The sequence below is a fragment of the Pelodiscus sinensis genome, chromosome 7 (assembly GCF_052426305.1).
Source record: "Pelodiscus sinensis isolate ZL-2025 chromosome 7, ASM5242630v1, whole genome shotgun sequence".
Taxonomy (NCBI): Eukaryota; Metazoa; Chordata; order Testudines; family Trionychidae; genus Pelodiscus; species Pelodiscus sinensis.
In genome coordinates this window covers 36,812,451-36,838,368 of record NC_143058.1, presented here as the reverse complement: position 1 = coordinate 36,838,368, position 25,918 = coordinate 36,812,451, and the positions used below count along the sequence as shown (strand labels likewise).

Below are 25,918 nucleotides of genomic sequence, written 5' to 3'. Positions count from 1 at the left end.
GAACATAAACCCTCACATCCAACTCCCTGTGTAAGTGCCTTCCACCAGGCTTCTGCAGTCCCCTACTCTCGGGCTGCCACAGGTCCCTTCTGGGGTCTTCCCTGGCTGCTGTGATAGTTGTGGTCTGTATGGGCCCCAAAGCACCACGCATGCTTAAATTTGCAAATCCTACATAAGTACCTGTTTTCATTAAATACTCAGCAAATATCAATTCAAGCTTCATACTTGATGGAGAATGAAGAGGCCACTGTCAGTGTGGAAACCAAGCCACCAATGTGTCATCCACTCTAACTCAGTGTATGATGTAACATATCCCATCAGACTCTGGTTTGTGTTGCTGCCTTCAGTCTAAGTAGTGAAACCAAGCCATGCCCCCAAATATATTATATATCCACCAGATTATATTTGAACAGTGCTTGGCTTCTGTCTGGGAAAGGCTCTGCAATAATACCCACACAGATCTGGAGGACAGCTTCCCAGTTTTCCCACGTTCCCAAGCTTCCCTTTGTGATTTGGACAGCTCAGTGGCCTGCTTGCTTTGCTCCACCTTGTTATTACTGCTGCACAGAGACAGTATGTCAACATAATCACCTCTCAAAAGTTTATTTCTAGTGGTACTGAGAAGAGGAACTTCCCTTGGGGATCAGCCATCCCAGCATGACCACATTTGTGATTGGCTATTTGGGCACCTTCATAACTTGGGGCCTTAGAGTAGTAAAACAGTAAATAATAATATGATGGGAGGCTTGACTAATGTTAATGAACATAGCTCAGTATTTTAAAAGTATTGCCCTCAGATTCATGTGGCGTTCTATAGCTTGTAGCACATATGCAGGAACAAATTCAGAAACAGTATAAGAAATATAAGGATACTAGAAGCTCAATAGCAGTGGGAAATCCTTTCAATGTAGTCTTTTTTTCTTTATTTGTCTCAATAAAGACTAATCACCAGTTCCCTCTGTTAGGGTCACCAGTGTTTATATTGTGGGCATGTTGAATTTATGGAACTTTCATGTGCCATGTTAGTACATAATTTGCATTGTTTTGTAGATGGACACTGTAGTGGGAGAGTCTTCACTCTGAAAGAATACTTACGTTTTCTACCAAGTTTTTTTGTACAGGAATGTCTGTACACTAATAAATCAAGGCAATCTTTGTTTGAATATAATTCTTCTTAATCACATACCATTTTTCCTCTTAACCTTCTAATCAGGTTAGACAATTCACCACTATATACTTCAGAGATAAGGAAGTTTCTTCTCAGGCACCTATTTTACATCTGGGATTAACCCTCTTTCCCGGGGATCTTTCTCTTTTGAAATATGTACACATCTTCAAGCCCAGGGAAGCAATCTGATTTTTTTCTAGGTGGTCTGCTCAACAATTCTTCACATTAACTTTTACAGAAACTGCTTTCTAGATATAGAAATATTTTTACCCAGTTTTGCTTCAGATGCTTGTTTCAGGGAGTTTCTTTTTTACTTGGGCTTTTCCTTAGTTAAGTTATCATTCCATGGATCTGGGAGGCCAAGGGAAAAACATTTAATCTTTCTATGCCTCACTTTCTCCACCTGTAATAATACCTACCCGGGAGGCCTAAAAATATTTTAAAGCATTTTTAGATGCTAATATGAAAGGAAAATCAATTTAGTTAGAAAGCTATGTGTTTACTCACATTCATATACACCTTATATTAATTATATTAATTAATACACCTTATATATCTTATCTTTTTTATATTAATTTTGTTTAAGTTGAGTAGGAATTTAGTTTAAAATGACTAGGAACTAGTTTAAGATAACCAAAATAGGCCCATCTTAATCTGAACTGATAATGCATACACAGAGTTTTGTGCTGATTTAATGAAATCAATTTAAGTTATACAATGCAATGGTTGTGTCTAGATAAGGTCTTAAAAACATGTATTGGGAAAGGAATTGTAGGGACTTAATACTGCGCTGATGTACACCCCATCTAAATAGGAGTACTGTAGAATTTGTCCCTAAATGTTTAAAATCAATTTAATATGTTATTTGGGTAGCCATAATCATTACCAAACACAAGCTTTGGATAGATTATCACTACCCAACACATATCCCACCTACTTACCCATTTGATAGGAATTGTATACAGGAAATGTAAGGAGTCAGTGACATGAGGTATAGCCCAGCTTCTCGCTCAGTCCTTCACATTTGAGGCATGCTGAATGTCTGCGAAGGTACTGAAATCTAATAACGGTAAAATATCGAAATCAAATGTGACACAGAATGGACATAGAGGGGATATGCAGCCAATGGGATATCATAGATACCCACTGTGATATGAAGAAAACAAGTATAACTTTTCTACTCAAACTGAGTGTTTTGGGGGCACAAGATCATCAAAACCTCCCGCTGCTATAGTGCTGTGTTCTGCTTATGTCCTGCATCATATAGATCATGTTTTTTAAAGGTGTAAAGTTATTGTGTGAAGATTAAGGAGTTAGATTGAACTTTTGCTATCCCAGACATTTCTAAGACAAACAAAAAAGTATTCCAGTTTTCTATTTATTGATGCAAGTTTCTACAAATACTAAAAGCACATCCTTCTAAAATCCTCTGCTTTGGGAATCAAAGAATTTGAAATACAGAATGTTTATGTCACAGGACCAGTGCTTATTGTGTTCTTCAGTGGAGCTGAAAGCCAGGTCTCTCCAGCTTTAGGTTAGAGATGAAAAGCTACAGTAGTAGCCTTTCAGCTAGAGTGCATATAAAGCCTTTCAGCTAGAGTGCATTCCTTTTTTAAAAAATGGCCCACAACCCATTCCATTACCCAGGTGAATTTAATGTAATATTACACTGTTCCATGCAACTAACATTTACTATGAAAATGGCTTTGTAATGGAGTTTAAATCTGACGGAGAGAAAGTAAGTCAGTGTACAGTGAGCCAATTGGATGTAAGCCCAATGCAACAGTCCTTACTGGAACAGGGAATGTTCCAGTCAGAGTTAGCAGCTTCTAAAAGGCTGCAAGAATTTGACAAATTGAAAGAAACAGCAAAACCATCTGTCTAAAGTAGGGATGTAAGGGTATGTCTACACTACCCCCCTAGTTCGAACTAGGGGGGTTAACGTAGTCATATGGAATTGCAAATGAAACCCGGGATTTGAATTTCCCGGGCTTCATTTGCATGATCCTGGCAGGCGCCATTTTTAAATGCCGGCTAGTTCGGACTGCGTGCCGCACAGCTACATGCGGCACGAACTGGCTAGTTCGGATTAGGCTTCCTAATCCAAACTAGCTGTATGCCTCGTTCCACGTGGAATGAGGCGTACAGATAGTTCAGATTAGGAAGCCTAATCCGAACTAGGTAGTTCGTGCCGCGTGTAGCCGCGCGGCACGCAGTCCGAACTAGCCGGCATTTAAAAATGGCGCCTGCCGGGATCATGCAAATGAAGCCCAGGAAATTCAAATCCCGGGCTTCATTTGCAACTCCGTATGACTACATTAACCCCCCTAGTTCGAACTAGGGGGTAGTGTAGACATACCCTAATAGAGTAGTCGATTAACCAATTAACCGATAAGCAAAAGCTTATAGGTTTATGCTATAGACTATATGTATTCAAAGCCGGCTTTAGCAAGCGCGGGGCCTGATTCTGGGGGTGGGGCCATGCATACGTGGGGCCCCGGGCGGCATGGCGCATGCGTCATGCGCCCAGTGCCCTGTGCATGCATCGCACGCCCAGGACAGCCCTGCACATTCATCGCATACCCGGGGCATCGCGTACCTGGGGCAGCACTGCACGTGCCCCATTCTGGGGAATCGGCCAAATCAGCCTAAAGCCGGCCCTGCATGCATTCCCCCCTCCACCTCCAAACCAGAAATTTTTTTAGCAGGCTGGCCAGTACCCTGGCTCAGTCCTAGCTCATGCCAGGTCTGGGACCTATCCCCACTGCGGTTCTGCATTTAAAGTGTATTAGGAGCCGGGCGGGCAGGCAGCCCAGCTCATTCCCAGCTTGTTCTGGGTCCGGGAGCTCAGACCCCCTCTAGACAGGGGTTGCTGCCACCCCATTCTACTGCCTCTTTATCAGAGGCAGCAGTACAGGGTGACAGGCAGCCAGTCCACGAGGGAAGCTAGTTTTTTAAATTGGCTCCCCTTGAGGACCAGCTCCTGCCTGACACCCCACGCTGCTGCCTCTGTTACAGAGTCAGCAGCGTGGAGTGGTAAGGGACTTCTCAGGAGTGAGGCCAGAGTATACTGTCTGCTGGCCCTGCCCCCAGGACCTATAGAATAGTCAAGTAACCGATAAGAATTCATGACGTTACACAACTATTCAGTTGACCAATATTTAACATCCCTAGTTTGAAGGATTCATTTTTTCAGACTGATTAGTTCCCAATCTGCTTGCATCTGAATATTGAAACAAATATGTCAATATTTGCCACAAGTGAGGTGTAATTTGCTATATTATTTTTCCTGTTTTTAATTTTTATCTATAGAGACTACCTTAACTTTTTAAAGTCCACATAAAGAGTTCTTTCTTTAATCATGTTTCTCTAAGTTTCCTATTTTTTAGGGTTGGGGTTACGGTTAATTTGCAATGTCAGTTCTATGTGCACTGTTGCTCTTATTATGTTAAAAGAAAGAGCCTTTGCCTTGACGATCTTACAAGTAGAATTAAATAAATATAGACCATGAAAAAAATGCCAAGAAATGGACAAAGAGAAAAGTGAAAGTGTTATAATGAATAACAACAATGCTAATCATATTATAACTCTTATTTTAAGTAGAGATTGATATAAGACAAGACAGAAGAAGTAAAGAGACCGGGAGTGGAAGTCCGCAATGGAAAGCAAAGTGAAGTGGGTTTTGAGGGATCTGAAGACAGTCAGTAGGGATGTTTGATGCACAGGAAGAGGACATTGTTCCAAGCATAAAGAGCAATGTGAAAAAAGGGATGAAGGCAAGAGCTGGAGGAGGCATAAAGAGAGGGCAAAGCACAGGAGATGAGGAAGAGATTAGAGATGGGATGTTGGCAGGGGCAGAGTCATGTGGAGCCTTGAAGGTAAATAGAAAGGATTTGAACTTTAGGCAAAAACCAACAACAACAACAACAACAACAACAACAAGGAGCCAGAGAAGGGACTCAAGGGCTGGGGGGGGAGGGTGTGAGATAGAAACAGAGACTTTTAGGCTACGTCTAGACTACAAGCCTCTTTCAAAAGAGAGTGTCTAAACTACAAGCAGATTTTTCAAAAAAGTAAGCCGCTTTTATGAAAGAGAGTCTAGACACTTTCTTTCGAAAAAGCACAGTTTGTATTCGATAGCACCTCTTTTCGAAAGAGTACTTTTGAAAAAATGCGTTATTCCTCGTAGAATGAGGTTTACCGTAATCAAAGAAACTGACGCGGTCTTCCAATTTACTTTCGAAAGAACACAACTGCAGTCTAGACTCAGGTGAAGTTTTTTTGAAAAAAGGCTATTTTTTTGGAAAAAATCCTGTAGTCTAGACACACCCTTAGTTGTTGAATGTTGGAGAGATTTAACTCCATTGAAGATAGACAAATTTAAACTGGAAATAAGGTGCACATTCTTAATGGTGAAAGTAATTAACCCTTTGCAAAAATTTACCAATGATCTTGGTGAATACTCCATCATTGATACCAGGATTGGAGGTTTTTCTAAAAGACATGGGTATAAAAATTAGTTTGGGCAGTTCAGTAGTTTGTGTTATATAAGAGGTCAGACCAGGTGATCACAATGGTCCCTTTTGGTGTCGTAATTTACAATTCTGTGAAGGGAGGGGAAAGAGTCAGAGATGCTGAAGAAGAGGAGTACGGTTGTGGTTGTGTTTATCAATTGTGATAGCTCAACCGAGATAGCTTAAAGTGATTGAAAAGCCCTGTCACGGTGTAGCTGGCCTTGTTCTTTCTACCCAAAAGCAACTGATTAGCTCTAGAACTGAGCTATTCATCTGTGCAGTAAAACAGTAGTTGTCAAGTCCCAAAGCTGCAGCAGTTTATTGCCCTACCACAAAGACAATACGGTCCTTTTCAAGAACATCACGGTATGTGTAGGAAAACTGAAGAATAAAGAAGTTAATTACATTTATCGGATTTGTTTTGGGAGGGCCCTAAATCATTTAATCACTTAATTGTATAGGCCCATTTTGCTTCTCATTGGATTTTGTTGTTGTTGTCGTCATTGTTGTTCTTTTCTTCTGAAAAGGACTGAGAGAAATTATTAGTCTAGTTTTATTTTCATATTGTCATAGACTGGTCAATGAAGAAGTGTATGAGGAACATAAATATTGGTATAGCCTGGCTAGATGGCAGATGATTAGATGACCTAGACTTTGCTGATGATACTGCGCTACTGACCAACACTCCTTATGAAGCACAAACAAAGACAGACAGTTTGTTAAAAAAAAAAAAAAACCAAGCCAACCATGGCTCAAAATTAGTTATGCTAAAATAAACATTCTTGAAACTCTGATTTGAAACAGTAATGTCAGACATTAGGAAACAAACATATCAAGAGAGTTGAGCAGTTCACCTACTTGGGCATCACTATATGGGCTAATGGTCACCTAAAGAAGAAAGTGATATCAAGGCTTGGAAAGCCACATCATTTACTAAGCTTAACAACATTTGGAAATCAAAGCTATACCGCACCACAACAAAACTGAGAATTGTCAACTCAACCATCCATAATGCCAGGCATTAATCCATATCTGTGAGAGCTAGATATCTTCTGAAAATGTAAGATACAAAACTAGACTCCTTTGAAAATAAAAGCCTCGTAAAGATTCTGGAAATTGACTTGAAAGACTTTATCACCAATGAAAAGAGAGGAGAAATCACCAAACAGCAACTTATTTCCACCAGAATCAGAAGGAAGCACTGTGCTTATTTGAGCATGTTCTCTGAATGCCGGTACACAGATGTACACCTGAAGCTGAAGTGAGGAAACAAAAACACCCAAATAATCTTATGAAGAGCTTTTAGCAGGGAGGGTAGAACAGTCAATCTGTATGACATAGAGCAAATGGAAGCAGAGGCAGATGACAGGAATGGAGAGACTAGTTTTTGCCAGCATAGGTCCAGAGTAGAGCCCTCAAATCCATGGATATCCACTTTATATCTGTGGATGTGGATGTGAATAGCCACAGATCATTTGTATGACGATGGATACAGATGCAGATACAAATTTTGTATCGAGAATCCTGCAAATTTGTGGATATCCATTTTTTATCTCCGGGTATCAATGGATATCAATGGTTTATTTTTGCAGATACAGATGCAGATGTGGATACACATTTTGTATCTGAGCAGGACTTTAAGCACAAGAAGAATGTAACAGTAAATAATTTTCATATTGTGGGACAAGTTCCATTTTTATAGTGCATATGGACTTACAGATAATACCTTTTCCTGAAATCCTAAACTATTCCTTGATCTTTGTACAATAAAAGATATTTATTTTTTCTACATCTCTGCATGTGTCATCATAACACCTTTTTAATTAACAGCTGGGTAAATTTCTAATTCCTACACATCCCACAAACACATATGATGGCACCATTGGCCATAAAAATTAGCACTGAACAGTTTATTATCAATTATATTTCAGCAGTGGAGAGCTTATAGAATTTGTTTAAAATTCACAAAAAATGCTGGTGACATATGTTTAAATCAGGATAGCTCCACTGAGGTTCGTGGAATTACATCAAGGTAAAAAGGTATAAATGAGACCTTTTAATTCTAAAATCCATGGGCTAACTTTCCTTTAATTAGAAAAGGCGATTACTGTATACACATTGGGTATCCATATCTTAAGTTTTCTATATGAAGACTATTTGGTTGTATTAATAGGCATAGCAGAGTAGCATTAGATAAGCAATATGTATGGGCTGATAAAGTATTACAGTACAGGCAGTCCCCGGGTTACGTACAAGATAGGGACTGTAGGTTTGTTCTTAAGTTGAATTTGTATGTAAGTCGGAACTGGTATATATTGTAGGGGAAACTCTAGCCAAACATTTCTCCAGAGCTCAGTTTTATTCTCCCACACCTCACTTCCCTCAGTCCTTTATTCTCAAGCTGAGGTGTCTGCTGAGAAAAGCCGCTCCGCGTCTCCCTGGTCTTCTGGGGGAGGGGGGAGCACTAGCTTCGTGTCTCCCTGGTCTGCTGGGGGAAAGCAGCTAGTGCGGGGTTGCCTCACCCCGTTTGTAAGTAGGGATCCGATGTAAGTCGGATCCATGTAACCCGGGGACTGCCTGTATATTAAAAAAGGCTTGCTGTTCAGCTAAGCTATCCTAAAGGATGGGTCAGGTAATGTACAATGTGAAACATGAAGCATACAGTCACTAGTAACATCTGACCTTGAACAAAATGCAATAAGACTTTTCTCCAGAGCATTATTTTTAGACATGCCACAGGGAGCAAATTCATCATGAGTGAGGGATAGTCAGGAAAAAGTGTGTCCAGGAGGACAAAGTTTTCTAGCTAAGCAACCAGAAACCTATTTACGACAAAGCTTATGTTGTTATATGTATTTTCCTCTTAGGTAAATTAAACTGTATGTCAGGTGAACTGAGCTCTTGTTGTAGTAAAGACTAGGGATATTAGCTTTCGGGAAATAGGATAGTCAACTAACCGCATGAATTATTGGTGGATATTGACTATTCTATAGTCCCTGGGGGCAGCCAGTGTACTTTGGCCCCACTCCCAGAGAGCCTCCTGCTACCCTACGCTGTTGCCTCTTTTCAGAGGCAGCGATGTGGGGTGCCAGGCAGGAATCGGTCTGTGAGGGGAGCCAATTTAAAAACCAGCTCCCCTCATGGAATGGCTGCCTGTCATCCAGGGTGGCAGCAGCTCCTGTCCGCAGGGGATGCAAGCTCCCCGTGGACAGAGGATGGCTGCAGACCTGGCCTCTGACAGAGGCTGCTCTGGCAGCAACCCCTGTCCATGGGGAGCTCGGACCCTCTGAAGACAGGGGTTGCTGCCAGGGGCCAGCATCTGTCTACGGGGAGCTTTGACCCCCATGGACAGGGGCGCAGGCTTGTCATGGGCAGGGACTGCTGCCACAAAACATGTAACTGATTAATTAATATTCACAACAGTCTGTGAGGCAGGTGAGTAAGTATTATTATTCCTATCTTACAGGGTATGTCTACACTACACAGAAGATGGTGCCTTGGTTGATCTACCAGGTTTCAATTTAGCAGGTGTAGTAAAGTCCTGCTAGATCGAAGTCAAAGGATGCCCCCGTTGGTGTCAGTAGTAGAGTAGCATCAGTAGCGTCCTACTTCTTGCAAGGAGTAAAGGAAGCCAACCAGAGCGTTTGCTCCTGTCAGCCTTCCGCTGTGTGGGTACATTGACACGGCAACACTATTTCAAAATAACTTAGTCCACATCTACACAGCAGGCAGGTATTTTGAAATAGTGTCAAAATACTGTCAAGCTTCTTACTCCGATTCCTGTAACCTTCCTTGTACGAGGAATAAGGGAAATCAAAGAAGAGTGCTCTACTTTGAAATAAGTGCTCTGTAGACGCTCGCTAATTCAAAATAAGATACATAATTGACTTAGCTTATTTTGACTTAAGCCCTGCAGTATAGATTCACCCCACACATGGGGATTTAGGATACATTGACTCCAGCTATGTAATTTACTTTGACCTTCCCATGTAGGGCACACCAGGCCATAGTGAGGAAAATACAGACAGAGAAAGTAAGTTACTTTTATCCAAAGATAAATCATGGTTAGGGCTGATTAGAATAGTATCTAAGAATTATTCAATCTATTATTATTAGCTATTTTTATTGTATCATCTCCAAGAATAAGAGTCAGAGTCCCATTCTGCCACGTGTTGTACAAACAAGCAATTTTTAAAGGGCAATCTCTGCACTACGGAGATTGCAAACTAAACAAAAACAGGAGATTGCAGGATGGGTGAAGAAAGAGAAGAGAAGAGAAGAGAAGAGAAGAGAAGAGAAGAGAAGAGAAGAGAAGAGAAGAGAAGAGAAGAGAAGAGAAGAGAAGAGAAGAGAAGAGAAAACACATGATATCATAGACAAATCACTGGGACAGGCATTATCCTGAGGTAGTTCATTGCACATGTAACAGTAGAAGGTAGGTTCTAAGATGTGACTTGAAGGATAGCATTGTGACCTTACAAATTGACCAAAGAAAGTCACAGACTGTTATAGGGAACAGCACTGAAGAAGGTGTGATGGCAGTTATCAAAGAGCCAGACCAATCCATGATGGATTGTCTCACTTCCAAATGTATTACCTCATTATTTTCAGTAATAACAGGTGTTAATAAAAAGTATTTCAGATATCAGTGTCATCTGCAAAATGGCAATGCTAGATTTCATACTTAGAGAAAAAATACAATGAAAACATCAAGCTACCTTTTAAGCTCAAATTGAGTAGATTGTACCAGATGATAGGTGAATACTAATTGGGGTAGATATAGGAAGATTTGGTATTTTGGGTGTAGATCCTAAGAGATATGAGGAAATATCGGAGCCATTAGTGATTACCTTCTAAAAGTCATGGAAGGAGGAGAGATTCCAGAATACTGGAAAATGGCAAATATTGTTCCAATCTGTAAAAAGGAGAATAAAGACAACCTGGGGAATTGCAGACCAGTCAACATAATTTCAGTATGTGGAAAGATAATGGAGCAAATGATTAAGCAATCAATTTGCAAGCACCTAGAAGAAAATAAGGAAATACATAATAATCATAACCTCTCCCTATAATAGGGGGAGCAATAGCTCAGTGGTTTGAGCATTGGCCTAAACCCAGGGTTGTGAGCTCAATCCTTGAGGTGGCCATTGGGGGCAAAAATCTGGTACTTGGTCTTGCTGTGAGGGTAGGGGACTAGACTTGATGATGACTTTTCAAGGTTTGTTCTAGGAAATAGGCAATCTCCACTTAAAAAAGAAAAAATCAAGTTAAAGCAACTTAATAGCTTTCTTTGATAGTGTAACAAGCATTGTAAGTAGGCCAAAAGAGTAAATGTGTTAGATCTTGAGTTAGTAAGGCTTTTGGTACTGTTTCACATAACTTTATCATACACAAACTAGGGAAACGAGCATAGATGGAGTGACAATATGGTGGGTGCAAACAAGTTGGAAAAACATTCTCAGAGAGTAATCATCAGTGGTTCACAGTCAAGTGGGGTCCCAAAAGGATCATCTCCAGGTCCAGTTCGGGGAAGATCTTTGTTAGTGATTTACATAATGGCATAAAGATCACACTTATAAAGTCTGTGAGCTAGGAAAAGTTGCAAGTGCTTTGGAGGAAACAATTAAAATTCAAATGATTTACACAAATTGGAGAAATGGTCTGAAATAAATAGGATAAAATTCAATAATGACAAATGAAAAAATACTCCATTTAGGATTTATTTAGGCTGGAGAAGAGAAGACTGAGGGAGGACATAACAGTTTTCACGTACATAAAAGATTGGTACAAGTGTAATCCCCTCTTTCCTCTCTCAGTTACTCAGGACAAAGCCATGCTCAACTGTGTGCCTGGGCACCTGATGTTTTTAACATAAAAAGAGATCCAGAGTACCCCAGTGGTGATGTTGTAAGTTGGGGATTCCCTCCCTGTCCGTGCCTGGCAGAGCCACCATTCCCTCCTTTTCCCCAAGGGCTCATGGGACTTGTAGTCTCTAAGACTAGATTTCAGCACAACGGATTCTCCCAGTCAGAGGCTCCTATAGTAAGGGGACCACACTAGAAAGAGGGGGGAAATTTGCTCTCCCTAATCTGTGAGGATAGGACAAGAAGCAGTGGGTCTAAATTGCTGTGATGGCAGTTTAGGCTGGCCCTTAGGAAAAACTTTCTGTCAAGGTGGCAAAAGCAGCATTTATGGGGTGGTACAGGGCAGTGTTTGAACCCCTCCTGAGTTTGAACCCCTGGATTTCATAATTGAGGTCTATTTCAAACCTATGCCCTGTCTTCAGAGACAGTTCTTAAATGGAACAGAGTTTGAGCTGCTTGCAGCTTTGCCTTTTGGGCAGGGAATTTGTTGTAAAAAGAGGGGAAAAGGGTGATTAAGAATAACAAAAGACTGGACATTCAAGTAATGGAAAGATCATTAGATCATTATGAAAATATTGCCATTTAAAAGATAGGGGGAAAGAATAGGAATGAGTGTTGTGCTGCTGGGATTTGCATATGGACCACTGCCCTTAAACTTTTAAAGGTTCTTGAAAAAGGGGTAAATAGTGACTAATCCAAAGCTGACTGCAAAGAGCTGCAAAGGGACTCACAAAACCAGTGATTGGGCAACACAAGGGCAGATAGAATTCAGTGTTGATAAGTGCAAGATCACGCACATGGAAAAATATAATTCTATTTAGATACAAAAATTATGGGGTCTAAAATAGCTCTTACCACTCAAGAAAGAGATTCTGGAATCATTGTGGGTAGTTATCTGAAAATATCTGTTCAATATACAGTGGCAGTTAAAAAAAAAAGCTAACCCAATAATGTGAATCAATAGGAAAAGGAAAGATAATGAGACAAAATATCATGTTGCCTCTACATAAAGTCATGGTACATCCACAGCTTGAATATTGTATGCAGATCTGGTCACCACCTCTAAAAAAACCAGCATTATATGTGGAAAAGGTACTGAAAGGAAACCAGAAATAATTAGGGATAGGCAGGGCTCGACAAATAATGCAATCTACTCGCCCATGGCGAGTAGATTGCAACCCAGAAGAGCTGGGTTCAGGCAATCTGCGCATGTGCAGAACTGTCTGCGCATGCGCAGATCTCCGGATAGTGCAGCTAGCGAGTGGGGCTCGCCACGGTTCAGTGAGCCCTGGGGATAAGGAACAGCTTCCATATAAGAAGAGATTAACAAGACTGGGACTTGGAAAAGAAATGATTAAAGAGTGGGGAGGAGGATATGTTAGAGGTCTCGAAACTCATGAATGGTGTGGAAGAATGAAATAAGGAAATGTTATTCATTCCTTCACTAACATAACACAAGAAGCTGACCCAATTAAAAAACAAACTAGGTGACGGGATGGACCATGATGAATGCCTCTTCTTTTTATTCCTTCTGAAGCATCTGGCACTGGCCACTGTTGGAAGACAGGAAACAGGGCTAGGAGGACCTTTGGTATGAGCCAGTATGGCCATTCTAATGTTCAAATATAGATCTAAAATTAATCTGGCCCCTTGCTGGAACCCACTAGATCCGACTCCTCTTCCAGAGCTGAGATAGAGTCCAGGAATCCTGACAGGATCTGTGTCTCTCCACAGAGTTAGTAACAAAATAAGAATATACATTAAAATTTTAAGGCTAAACAGTATCCCTTAAGTGATCTGCCACAATATGTCAGAATATGTTAGTGGTAGAGCTGAGTGGGTCTATTATGTATTTAATTTTCTTTCTTTTATATATGAATTAGATACAGTGCTCCTGTCAGCTAACTGCTAAGTGGGCTGCCAAAATAGTAGTTTCCCCATGCCTTAGGTGCCCCTGGGTAGAGGTGATCTATCGGGGGGGGGGGGAGGTGGAAGGGATTGGTGTCCGTCCCCCCACACACACACACTTAGTGCTCGGCTTATACTGAACATGCTCAGTAACACTGCTGAAGTCTCTGTCCTCAGTCCACTCTCATATGCTCTCCCCCTCTCCCCCCATCATGGCATGCACAGGTCTCACCCCCCCACCACCCCACACACCAAAATCTGAAATGGTACACCTACAGGGTGGTTAAGCACTGGAATAAATTGCCTAGGGAGATTATGGGATCTCATTCACTGAAGATGTTCAGGAGCAAGTTAAGCAAACATTGGTCTAGATCATGACTGGTCAAATTAAGTCTGGAAAGCCACATGTGGCTCTTTTATGGTCAAAGTTGGCTTGTGAAACCCTGTAAGCCCTTCTCCCTTTCCTATGCCTACTATCCTGGAAGGAGAGCTCAGGGCTCTGTTCTGTGGTGGGATGGTGGGGCTACAGCTTCTATTTGAGATGATTGGTGCCTGCTGAGAATGGGAGGGCACAATTCAAAGTTTTGGCCCCCTAGGCACACCTGATCTTAACTTCAGCAGCCCCTCCCTTCAGCTCCCAGCTGTTTGCCACTGTCTCTTCCCACCGCCATAGCTCCCAACTTGCTGACTCCAGAGCTACTATGCAGGGAAGAGGTCCGGTGGCACCATGTTACCACGTGGGGCCAGAAAACACTGGCAAAAATCTGGGGAGTATGTGACCCCAAGCATCACTTCTGATTTCTGACCAGCTGGGAAAGAAGTCTCAGGACTTCACATATGCTGGGGCCCAGAGCTTCACCAGGAGCAGGGCTTCAGCCCTTAGCCCTGGCAGGCCCCTCTCATGGGGTTGAAATTTTCAACACCCTCTACCTGCAGGGCTGAAGCCCCCAACCCCAACAGATTCACTCTAGCTCTTGAACTTTTGAAAACTGTCATTTGTAGCTCAGGGTATGTCTACACAGAAAAGTTATTTCGAAATAATAGCCGTTATTTCTAAATAATTGTACTAGCATCTACACAAGCCAACCGCTATTTCGAAATTAATTTGAAATAGTGGAGGGCTTATTTTGAACTTGGTAAACCTCATCCCACAAGGAATAGTGCCAATTTCGAAATTGCTATTTTGAAATAATCACTGTGTAGACATGGAATAGAGGCTAATTTGAAATAGGGGGCCTCCAGTCCTTCCCAGGATGCCCTGATGGCCACTCTGGCCCCAACCAGGAAAACTCCTCTCCTCCCCTCCTTCCTGGAGCCCTTAAAGGGGTAGAGTCTGGCCACAGTGTCTGTACCAGCTCCAGGCCTGCCAGCCAAGAGCAAATATTCACTGCCCCTGACCCAGTGGTCCCACCATGAGCCAGGCAGTCAGTGCCAGCCCTCCACCACTCCCTGTGCCCAGTCCCCCAGCTCCCAGGACTCTGCCTGGGGCTGGAGAAGGCAAGCACCATCCTGGTCCAGTGCGGAGATCATGACCTGGTTCAGGTTTTGGGGGATGCTTCCAAGGTCCATAACCTCCGCACTAGATGAAAGAACGTGGCCATCTATGGCAGGAAGGCTGCCAACCTGGCCATCAAAGACCACATCTGAACCCAAGAGCAGATTCAGATGAAAATTAAGGAGCTGAGGCAAGCCTATGGCAAGGCCACAGGGAGCAGCTCCAAAACAGAGAGCTGCCCCTATTTTGACACCCTAGACCACATCCTGGGGGGGGTGGGACAGTCTGTGCCCCCCAGGTGGTCATTGACCCTGGAGCAGAGGGCCCTGACCAGGGCACAGAAGAGGTGGAGGAGGGCCAGCAGCTACAGGAGCCCGGAGGGAGTGTACCACACAGCTAGGACCCCCGAGTCATCCCAGTGGACCTGTCATCAGTGTCATCTGGGAAGGCAACAATATGTGAGTGCCATCACTGTCCCCTTATGGCGGGCTGGGGGGGGGGGGAGGGAGACCAGGGACCATGCGAGTAGGCCTTGCTGACTACGGATCATGCAGCAACCTGCGCATGTGCGAGCACGTGCCGTGTCACCTCTGGGCACATGGCCCCAGCTGGCTGCCATACAGGGGCATTGGCCTGTTAGCCACACGTGCGTGTGAAGAGACATGACATGCTCCTGATCCCGGGATGGGACACAGCAGGACGCCCTCCCTCCACAAGCCCCCTCTACAAAGAGGCAGAGGACATCTTCCTCCCCACCACACACTCACACAATATATACAGCACAGGGGCATGGGTGCGTCCCTGGGCAGCTCCCACTCCTGGGGAGAGCAGGACATTCTGAACACGGCCTATGTACAAGCACATCGGCTCTGCTGGTGCGGAGACCTGTCATCCTCGCTTGCAGAGGGAGGCTGGGCTTCACTCACTGTATCCCCAGGGATAACTGACCACTTCTCTTGTGTGTCCACAGCCGCACAAGCTGCGAGTGCAGGGCGCACCACACCACCCAGGACAGCCTCCCGCACCCAAGGATTCCGCAGGCCCACTCATGCAGTGGAGGGGTACTATCAGGAGCTGCTGGGGGCACTGTGAGCCCTGCACTGCATCCTTGACCACTGGGTGCAGGAAGACCCGCAGCTCTGGCAGGAGCAGCTTTCCCAGGGCCGTGCCATCTGTGAGCACGTGCATACCCTGGTTCAGTGCTTGCTGCCTCCTGCCGCTCCAGCCCCTGCTGCCTCCCCATCTACCACTCTTCCTCCCACTCCTTCTCCCCCTCCTGCTACTTCCTCCACACCCTCCCAACCCCCCTCCCCCGGGATGCCAAGACCCCCGCATCCATGGTGCTGGAGACAGTTGGGCCAGCAAGACCCCCAACCTTGAGCTTTCCCCTTTACTTCCCTTGCCTCCCCCTGCCAGCTCCCTCCTCCCAGGTTTCCCCCTCCTCTCTCCCACCTTCTTTCCCCAGTCTCACCTCAGTTTCATTCCCCTCCACCACCCCAGTTTTGTTGTAATGAACACATGTATCTTTTATTGTACAGCAGGAAGGAGGGTTAGGGAGGGATAAGTGAAAGGACGTAAGGGAGGAATGGGGCACAAGCCCCCAGTGGGGCACACTAGGGAGACTGTTACTGCCTGCAGAACATGCTGCCAGGCTCGCAGCAAGATGTCCAGGAGAAGTACCAGTGTCCAGAGGTGGCTTCGGCTCCATGCTTCAGACTGCTGTGGTGTCCTGAGTGAGGGCAACCAGAGCACGCAGAGAAACAAATGCTTTGCTGTCCCTCAGCGAGGTAAGCAAGCAAGCAGGGAAACTTGAGAGCTGGCTGTCGAGGGGTGGGGATCCCTTTAAACACAGGTCTCAGATAGCCTCAGGCAGCAGCCACACAAGGTAACACCTGACCTGATGCCCTGCCAGGACCATTTCCAGCGGCCTTAAATGCGATTCAGCGTCCTATCAGTGTGGATGAGCTATTTCAAAACAGCAAAATGCTATTTTGAAATGCATTTTGTGTTTAAACACATTATTTCGAAATAACTACACTATTCTTTTTAGTGTAGACATACCCTCAAAGAGTTTGGCTACCTCTGGTCTAGATAATACTTGAGTGCACAGGGTTAAACCAGAAGACATCTCAAGGGCCCTTCCAGTCCTACAATTTTATGATTATTTATTTTTTACACAGTCCCAGTCTGCTGGACAGGTCTGATTTTAAATTAAATAAATGTACTACTTAATTAAACAAGGGTTATTATAATCACTTCTTAGTTTTCCAAGTTGTAATTCTAGAATTGTTTCCCAACTTTGTATACACATGTTAGAAGTTCCTCACCTCTTGGTCATTCAATCTGCAGATCTCAAGCACTTCTACAGATACAAAGAGGTTATGTGACGTTTCCAAAGTTACATGTTAAATACGTGTCAAACCCAGAAGGCAAAGCCTTACTGCCTACCCCATGAAGATGCCAAACAAATCACTCAGATTTTCAGCATCCAATCTTTCCTCTCTTTAAAATTGAATAACAATCATAAATAGTATGTCCATTGCACTTTTTCACTTAGAGTTCTTAAAGTGCTTGATGAAGGTCAGTAAATGAATATAAATAGCTCAATTTTACCGAATATGAGCTCAACTGTGATCTCATTTATTTCAATTTTATACCAGAGCCATTCTATTAATTAACTTCTTAAATAGGAAATTGACCCTATTTTATGCAACAAGCTGAGCAGTTCTGAAATTTTGCAAAGAGAAAAAATTATGTTTCAGAACAGTTCTTTTGCAATTCACATATACAATCTATTATAATAATTTGCTTAGACAATGTACAGAAAAGTTATATTCTCCCTTGTTTTCCTCTGTAAACAATCTCAGTACTCATATTTTTAAAGCACCTGTTAAATGTTTATTTTCTTAATAGGTTTTTAAAAAATCTAATGCTGTCTGTAAATCTAGTTTAATTGTATTTCAGATGGCAACAACCTTTCAAGTGGCTCTTCTTCAGGTAAATCAATCTGTTGTTACCCTCTTGCTTCTTGTCTTCTGTGTCTATTATTTCTGAGTTTTACATTACTCTGTCAGAGAGCAGCTCAGCTCATGCCATAGCGCTCTGAATAATCTTTTCTGCAAAACTGTAACTATAACACTTGAGGGTATGTCTATACAGCAGTGTTATTTCGGAATAATTAACATTATTCCAAAATAATATAATGCACATCTACACTAGAAGCCTTTATTTCAAAATAATGTCAAGCTGGAGAACTTCTCACTCTGACTCATGGTAAACCTCATTTCACAAGGAGTAAGGGAAGTCAAATAAAAAGTGTTCTTCCTTCGACTTCCTGCTGTGTAGATAGAGCAAAAAGCCAAGTTAAGATGTTTTGAAATAAGCTACGCAGTTGACGTAGCTGAAGTTGCATAGCTTAATTTGACTTTAGGCCTGCTGTGTAGATGTACCCTGAATTGTTAAATCTAAGTTAACCTATATGAAGATAAAGCCCAATTGCAGTGAAGGTTTTCAGCTTATTCTGACTGTAAGTCCTGAATACACCGAGTATACGAATCTATTTACCTAAAGATGAAATAAACTATATGATGGAAAGCTGACCAGCTGTATGAATTAGTGTTTGGAATATGACTTCTTCTCGGGTTTCCACTTCCTGATCTTGCAACAAATGCTATCTACTTGATAAAGTCTGGTGATCTAGTAATGATAAAGGCTGGCAACTTCTTGCCAGTCCAAAATGATGAATAGGATACATTCTTTCTCAGATTTCAAGACTATTATATTTTGTGGCAGAAGACATGGATAATACTGGCTGAATAATTCATTGTATATCATATTTATTTATTGTGATTGATTGACATTTTTTTGAATAATTATTTACAAATAAATGTGTTCATTTTTTAAATTACTATGTGACAAAAAAGATTACCATAAGAAACAATATTTTTGGTTTAAGGGAATAAAACACATTCTTTTCTGCCTAAAACTTTAAATGACATGAGATAGATGGAGCAAAAGTTGACACCTACTATAATTGGAGTCTCCTATAAACATGGCTTACTTTCCTTTTCATTGATTTTGAACCAGATATAACAAAACAGAACAAAAACCTCTAATATGCCTAGACTTTTAATATAAGCAAAAAGGAACTATGTAATAAAATCCGGATAGATAGGTAAGAGATAAAATAAACATATTGTCAATGTGTTCAGACAACCAGAGAGATAAAATAACATTCCAACATAAAAGGAGGAATAAACAAAGCAGGGTATGTCTACACTACAAAGTTAATTCGAACTAACGAACGTTAGTTTGAATTAACTTTGATAGGCGCTATACTAGCGCTCCGCCAGTTCAAACTTAATTCGAACTAGCGGAGTGCTTAGTTCGAACTAGGTAAACCTCATTGTACGAGGATTAAGCCTATTTCGAACTTACTAGTTCGAATTAAGGAGTGTGTAGCCCCTTAATTTGAACTAGTGGGAGGCTAGCCCTCCCCAGCTTTCCCTGGTGGACACTCTGGCCAACACCAGGGAAACTCTATTGCCCCCCTCCCGGCCCCGGACCCCTTAAAGGGGCACAGGCTGGCTACGATGCCCGTGCCAGGTGCAAGCCTGCCAGCACCCAGCTAGCAGACCCTGCACCTGGCATGGCTCGATCCAACCACCCAATGCCCCCCAGCCCTCCCCCTCTTCCCGGGACCAGGCTGGCGGCTCCCGGGAGCTTGCCCAGGACCGCAAGAGGCGGGCACCCGCCTGGTCTAGTGCGGACATCGTGGACCTCGTCCATGACCTCCGCACTAGGCACAGGAAAGTAGCCGTCTAGGGCAGGAGAGCTGCCAGCCTCGCCACTCAGGAGCAGGTGTGCATGAAAATCAAGGTGGTCCACTGAGACCCCTGACCCTGAGCCCTGACTTAGAATGGCCCAGTAGCCTGTCTGCCGACAGCAGCCAACACTAGGGACCCTGGAGGGGATGGACCAAAGACAGTGATCAAGCCATTTGTCTCATGCCATCCCTCTCCAGCCATCCACAAACTTCGGGCAGGGACACCACTGCTACTCCCTGGCTAATACCACTCCATGGACCCAACCTCCATGAATTGATCTCACTTCCCTTTAAAGTCTGTTCTAGTTCTAGCCTTCACAGCCTCCTGCAGCAAGGAGTTCCACAGGTTGACTATTTGCTTTGTGAAGAAGAACTTTCTGTTATTAGTTTGACGCCTGCTACCCATTCCTTTCCTTTGGTGTCCTCTAGTCCTTCTATTATGGGAACTAATGAAGAACTTTTTTATGCACCCTCTCCACCCCACTCATGCTTTTATAGACCTCTATCCTATCCCCCCTCCATCTCCTCTTTTCTAAGCTGAAAAGTCCCAGTCTCTTTAGCCTCTCTTCATATGGGACCTGTTCCAAACCCCTCATCATTGTAGTTGCCCTCCCCTCTCCCACCCTCTCTCTTCCCCTCTCCCACCTCCTTTTCCCAGTCTCCCCCAGTTTTGTTCAATAGAGATTCTATTTTTGAACACAATTGTCCTTTATTTTGTACATCAGGAAGGGGGGCTAGGGAGGGGTAAGTGGAAGGAGGTGAGGGAGGAATGGGGTATGAGCCTCCGATGGGGAGGACTGGGCTGGCTCTGCGGGCTTCTGGGGGTGGAAGCTCTCTTGCAGCCCCCCAATTGCCCCCTCTCCCCAGATGGCAGCCTGCGGCAAGTGCAGCCGGTCTGATGGCCAAGTGCTGTGATGTGCCCAGTGTGGGTACTCCAGGCAATCCAAGCCAGGACTGCTTTGCAAGCGGGGCACCCCTGAGAACTGTCTGTCCGGGGTGGGGGTCGGGTCCCTTTAAGCACAGCCCTTGGCTAGGCTGAGACAGCAGGTCCACGCTCTAAGTCCTACTCTGATGCCCTGCTGGCACTGCTTCCGGCCATCCTTAACCCCGGTTCAGGGTCCACTCAGTGTGGACATGCTAGTTCAAATTAGAAAAACGCTAATTTGAACTAGTTTTTTAGTCTGGATGAGTTAGTTCGAATTAGCGCTATAGTGTAGACATACCCGAAATGATTGTCCCAGAAACGTGGGTGCTGCAGAAGAATTTAAAGTGAAATAAAAGTTAAACTTTTCCATAAAATGGGAAGTAGAGTAACTGAAATACCAGAACTAAAAGTCCATGTTACTGAGTTACAATGGATGAAGAAATACTCAGAGGAGGTAGCTGAGAACTAGTGACAGTTAGGGGCTCCTTTATCTTGCTCCAGCTCCCACTTTGGCACCTGGAGATGCTTTCCTCTTTCTGTAAAGAAGAAGAGAACAACAAAGCAAGCAGATGAGATGATTGGGGGAGGGGCAAGAAAATGACTCACGTGTATATGCTTGTATATTTGAGAGCATGTATAAAAAGAGGTGGAACAACCATATTGGTGATCATAGCTATGATGCATTATTCCTTGGTCTGATAATCCCAGGGAAACCAAAGGCACACAAGTGCATTTGAACATCTGCTATTACTTGGGCCAGGACTCAATGTTTAGAGATTTTCTTCCTGAAAAGAAATTAGTTCCTCTTGATTCTGAGTCTAATGAGACCCACATAACAAAACCTCTGTACACTTTGTTGTACAAGTGGTTAGATGTTTTCCTCCAGCCTGAAAGCTGGAATTCAGCAATAGCCTGCCTCTGCATTTTTGATAACATGCAATCATCAGTCTGTCACCAAAGAGCAGTCCCTTTGCTGCTCCTACAAATAGGTCACTCGGCTCAGTTTCAGGGAAAGTCTGAGAAGACCTGCATTATTGAGTAAATCCATGGTCTGGACAGTAAGTGTGGGATGTCTGTCAGGGGACTCTCTAGCCTGACCATTACTTACATTGGTACTTACATTACTTACTTACTTACATTGGTACTTACTGAAGTACTGGAAAATAGTACGAATTTTGAATTGTTGTGATTGTAAGAGCTGGTGAACAGATCCAGCTGTGGATAATACAGTACACATAGTTTCACATCCTTTGTCTAGAAATCCTATCTGTCTGCTTACAAGGAGGCAGTTACTGTGATTACACAAAAGCCAGCCAAGCTGTTTTCTTTGTTCTGACATAACATCCCAAAGCTATGCAGATAGACTAGTTATTCATTCTGATCTACTTTGCAGAAGTTTGGTTGCCATACTATTGTTACCTGACAACACATGGATATCAGGACCCCATGGGTATCTGCAGCAGGGTTTTAGGTCTCTCTAGCTGGAAGAAGCTATGGCTTATGCTAATTAAAAACTCTGACAACTCTCATATTTGACTCTTCGTTGTGCAAAGGAGGCATTTTGGCTCCTTTGAGGTATCTGTCTAGTACAGGGGTGGGCAAAATATGGCCCGCAGGCTGGATCCAGCCTACCAAGCAGCCAGATCTGGCCCATGGGCACAGCAAGAGCCTCAGCTCTTGGAGCTACCATTGGCCAGTTTGGAGAAGGTAATGTTAAGGTAAGAGACCTGGAATCCACTATGTACTGAGAAATACTAAAGAAAGAGTATGAATTAAAGTAGAGCTTTCTGCATTTACCGGAAATCCCAGTGCCTTCAGCAAGTGTACTGAAATTGAGATATTCAGCCTTAGGCGCATCTCTGACTCTGCTGCAATGAAGATGTTGTGTAAGCAAATATGCTCTGCGTGAATTCTGGAGAATTTGGGAGATGTATAACTGATGCCAACCGCACAGTAAAGACCCTTGGGGCAGTTTTCAGGCCAAACACCATTATCTTCCATTGATATGGAACTGTAAATGTAGGCCAGGCTTAGGAATTTCTTGTAACTTAGAAGCATAGGGTTACCATGGAAACTCTTGTTCAGATCATTTTTTGCTGAAATGTCTACTTTACAGTCACTTGCCTCTTTAACTCTACCCAGAAGAAACACCTGGAAAGCCATACAATTATGTAGGAGTTGTAGTTTTAAATCATGGCATTAACACCATCACATTAGTGACATGAAAAGAGAACTTTTCCAGATGCCTCTACATTTTTCCATTCAATACCCCACCTGAGGCCTATGACTGTTTGCCCTCTATAGTTTCCTACCAAAGGAAGGCTATGTTATGTCTCTCTTAGCCCACTTTACCTTTTGCACAAAATCACAACTGAAAAACTATTTTAACCACACCCATGTCAGGTCCGATAACTGGAAGTTCAGCCTTTCCAGATCTGAATACAGTGCTATACTGACTCTCTCTGTGATAACTGCTTCTTAGGCATATATGAAAATTTTCCAAGGTGGAAACAAGCTAAGTTAGGGCTCTCCACTAACTGTCAGAGCTTTTTTCATGAAGCTTCAACACAGGACTATGGAAGATAGTCCATGTTCAACTGGAGTCCATCTTTTCCTTTAATGAAAAAAAGATTCCTCAACAATAATTATTCAGCCCATTCCAAGCACCCAGTGGACTGTTAAGGATTGGTGTTCAAAAGCTTGGAAAGCATGAAAAATTTTCACCATCGTACATTGGAGAGTTACACAAAGATCTCCTAGGCTGAAGCCAGGAGCAGCCTTTGATGAAATTACACAAGCACTAAGGGGAGATCATTCATAAAGGCAGGATATACAGCATCAGAGGAGATTGTACTGTGATAGAAAGCCTGACTGCCTTACTAGGAAAGGAGGGGACAGTCTGGGTTACAGTGATTCAGTTCTCATGCTCCCCCTGCAGTCCTGTTGTAGGAGCCTCTGGGGAATGAGGTTTGGAGGAAAAAGGTTACCGAGATCTTTTATATTCACATTGGCACTTCTGTCAGTGAAAGTTTTGGTCTGGGAATGGGGATGTTCATGTGCCTGACCAACTAAAGTTTTACTGATGAAAATGCCAATGTAGACATAGCCTAAGCAAAATTACCTCAGTGAGCATATATTTCTAAAACAGATTTTAAAAAATGCACCAGATCCCTGTAGTCTTTATGTACGGAAAACTCCCATTGACACTTTTGTCGACATTGGGACTTTTAGCCTGGGGCCATGAATGTTTGCTTCAGGCTATGTTATATTATTGCACTAAGTGAGAATGTACTGTGCAACTCAGACAAATTGTAGATGGGCATTTTGCAAGCCTCAGCTACAATACCGCAGAAGGGATCTGACAAATACTCAGCACATTATAAGGCTCGTTGTCCTTACTTTGAACATAAACCACAATCCTCACATTTTAAAGGATATTCAGGTTAAAAAGCAGAAAATGGGGACTTTAACTTTTAAAGAATTTATTTCAGTTTAAAGAAGAATAGGAAAGAGATAGTCATATGTATTTTCTATTTCATGCCTGAAAGTCTTAACAATGAGCAAAATTCTCACTATGTATTCTTTCCAGCTGAACTACAGCTAGACAGCTAAATCAGTAATGCAGTCTAACATGGTCATATTAACCCAGTGAAGCAGAAAAAAACATCTGCACCACCATGAATATGACTAAAAGAGAACATGCCAGCAAAAAGCCTTTAACAGTATCTAATGCAAGAAAATCTTATGAATGGTATTTTAAAGCAGTACAATGTAATTGATGAAAGAAGTATTATAGTAATTATTTGACCCTCAATGTAATAAGCCTGCAAAAGTGATTTATAAACTGCTTTGTAACTCAATTTCATGGGCATTAAAAAAACCTATAAAATGATTTTTATGTACTTCACTAATTTACAACTGTGGGCAATTTACTCAAGTATTCATAGTTTGTTAGGGGAAATAGATAAAAAGTTTTCAGAACAGCTCCCAAGATGTACTGTTATTGAATCCTGATTGCACAGATTGAAAACTAGCGTCTCCAGCGGTTGTCCACCTCACATTTCTCTCTTGATTTATGTAATGGAGATTTTTATGTGTACATTACACTGAATATGAATGGAGGTTTCCTATGGAGTACAGTATGTAAATCTCACATACATTTATTTAGTATTAAATTCAGAAGTTACATACTGACAGTCTAGTACTTTCGTTTTCAAATTTAAATAGGCTAAGCTGTGCTATCATTTGCTATGCATTAGCTATTGTGCATATGCTTCCCTGAAAGACATACTATTTCAAAACATTTCAGTATTCTGTCTTTTGATGAGTCAAAGCATGAGCAGTTTAATCTCAGTGTTACAGATTCATGAACATTAACTAGCAACAAACACTACTAATCAAAACTGCCTGCAAACAACCAAAAACCAAATCCAATCCCATAAGGAGTATTTCCCACCTATAGGGAGAAGTGTTAGGTATGTCTACACTTGATTCTTCCTTCGAGGGAAGAATGCAAATGTAGACATCCAAAATTACAAATGAAGCGGGGATTTAAATATCCCATACTTCATTTGCATAATAGCGGACTTCCGCTTTTCCGCAGTAGCGCTATTTCAGGACATAAAAACTCAGTCCCTGTGGGATTATTTCAAGAGAAAACCCTTCCCTCAAAATAACCCTTAGAGACTCCAGGACACCCACTAGGGATTTCACTATCACTATTGATTTAATCGAGGAGGCACTCAAATGTTGTGTGATAGATGGTCATAGAAAATCCTAAAATAAATATTAATCACAATGCTTATTCAATTAAATGTGGCATTTTTCATCATTTAAATTATTTGATGAGGGTTTTTACATTATTCAACTAGCTTCTATGTAATTTCTGTTACTGTGTTCTCTGTATGTCAAAAGCATTAGTGTTGCCATTTGCTAGTTGGGATACATTATACTTGAAGGATTTGCTGTTTGGTTTCTTTTTGCAGTTCCCATTCCCACCCCTTCTCCACATTTTCTTTAATTACTCCATTTTGTGTACTTCCTCCGCTATATGTACTTCTTATTGTGGTGCATCCTCATCAATTCATCATTATATAGGCCACCGTGAGATGCAATGTGTTATGCTTACTTATGTGCAAATGAACTGAAAGGATTTATGTTGCATGGATGTAAGTGAGGGTAAAATGTGGTTATTTTCCTTTCTGTTTGTAAATGTCTAG

At 42.5% G+C, this 25,918-nt stretch overlaps 1 protein-coding gene across 1 annotated transcript in view; it reads left to right on the top strand.

The window, feature by feature from the left end:
• The window catches only part of KCNH7 (potassium voltage-gated channel subfamily H member 7), a 410,475-nt gene that overhangs the window by 248,751 nt on the left and 135,806 nt on the right, over window positions 1-25,918 (top strand). The window contains exon 4 of the mRNA XM_089779738.1: window positions 17,914-17,946. Coding sequence (XP_089635864.1) covers window positions 17,914-17,946 — 33 coding nt within the window. The remainder of the gene's footprint in view (window positions 1-17,913; window positions 17,947-25,918) is intronic.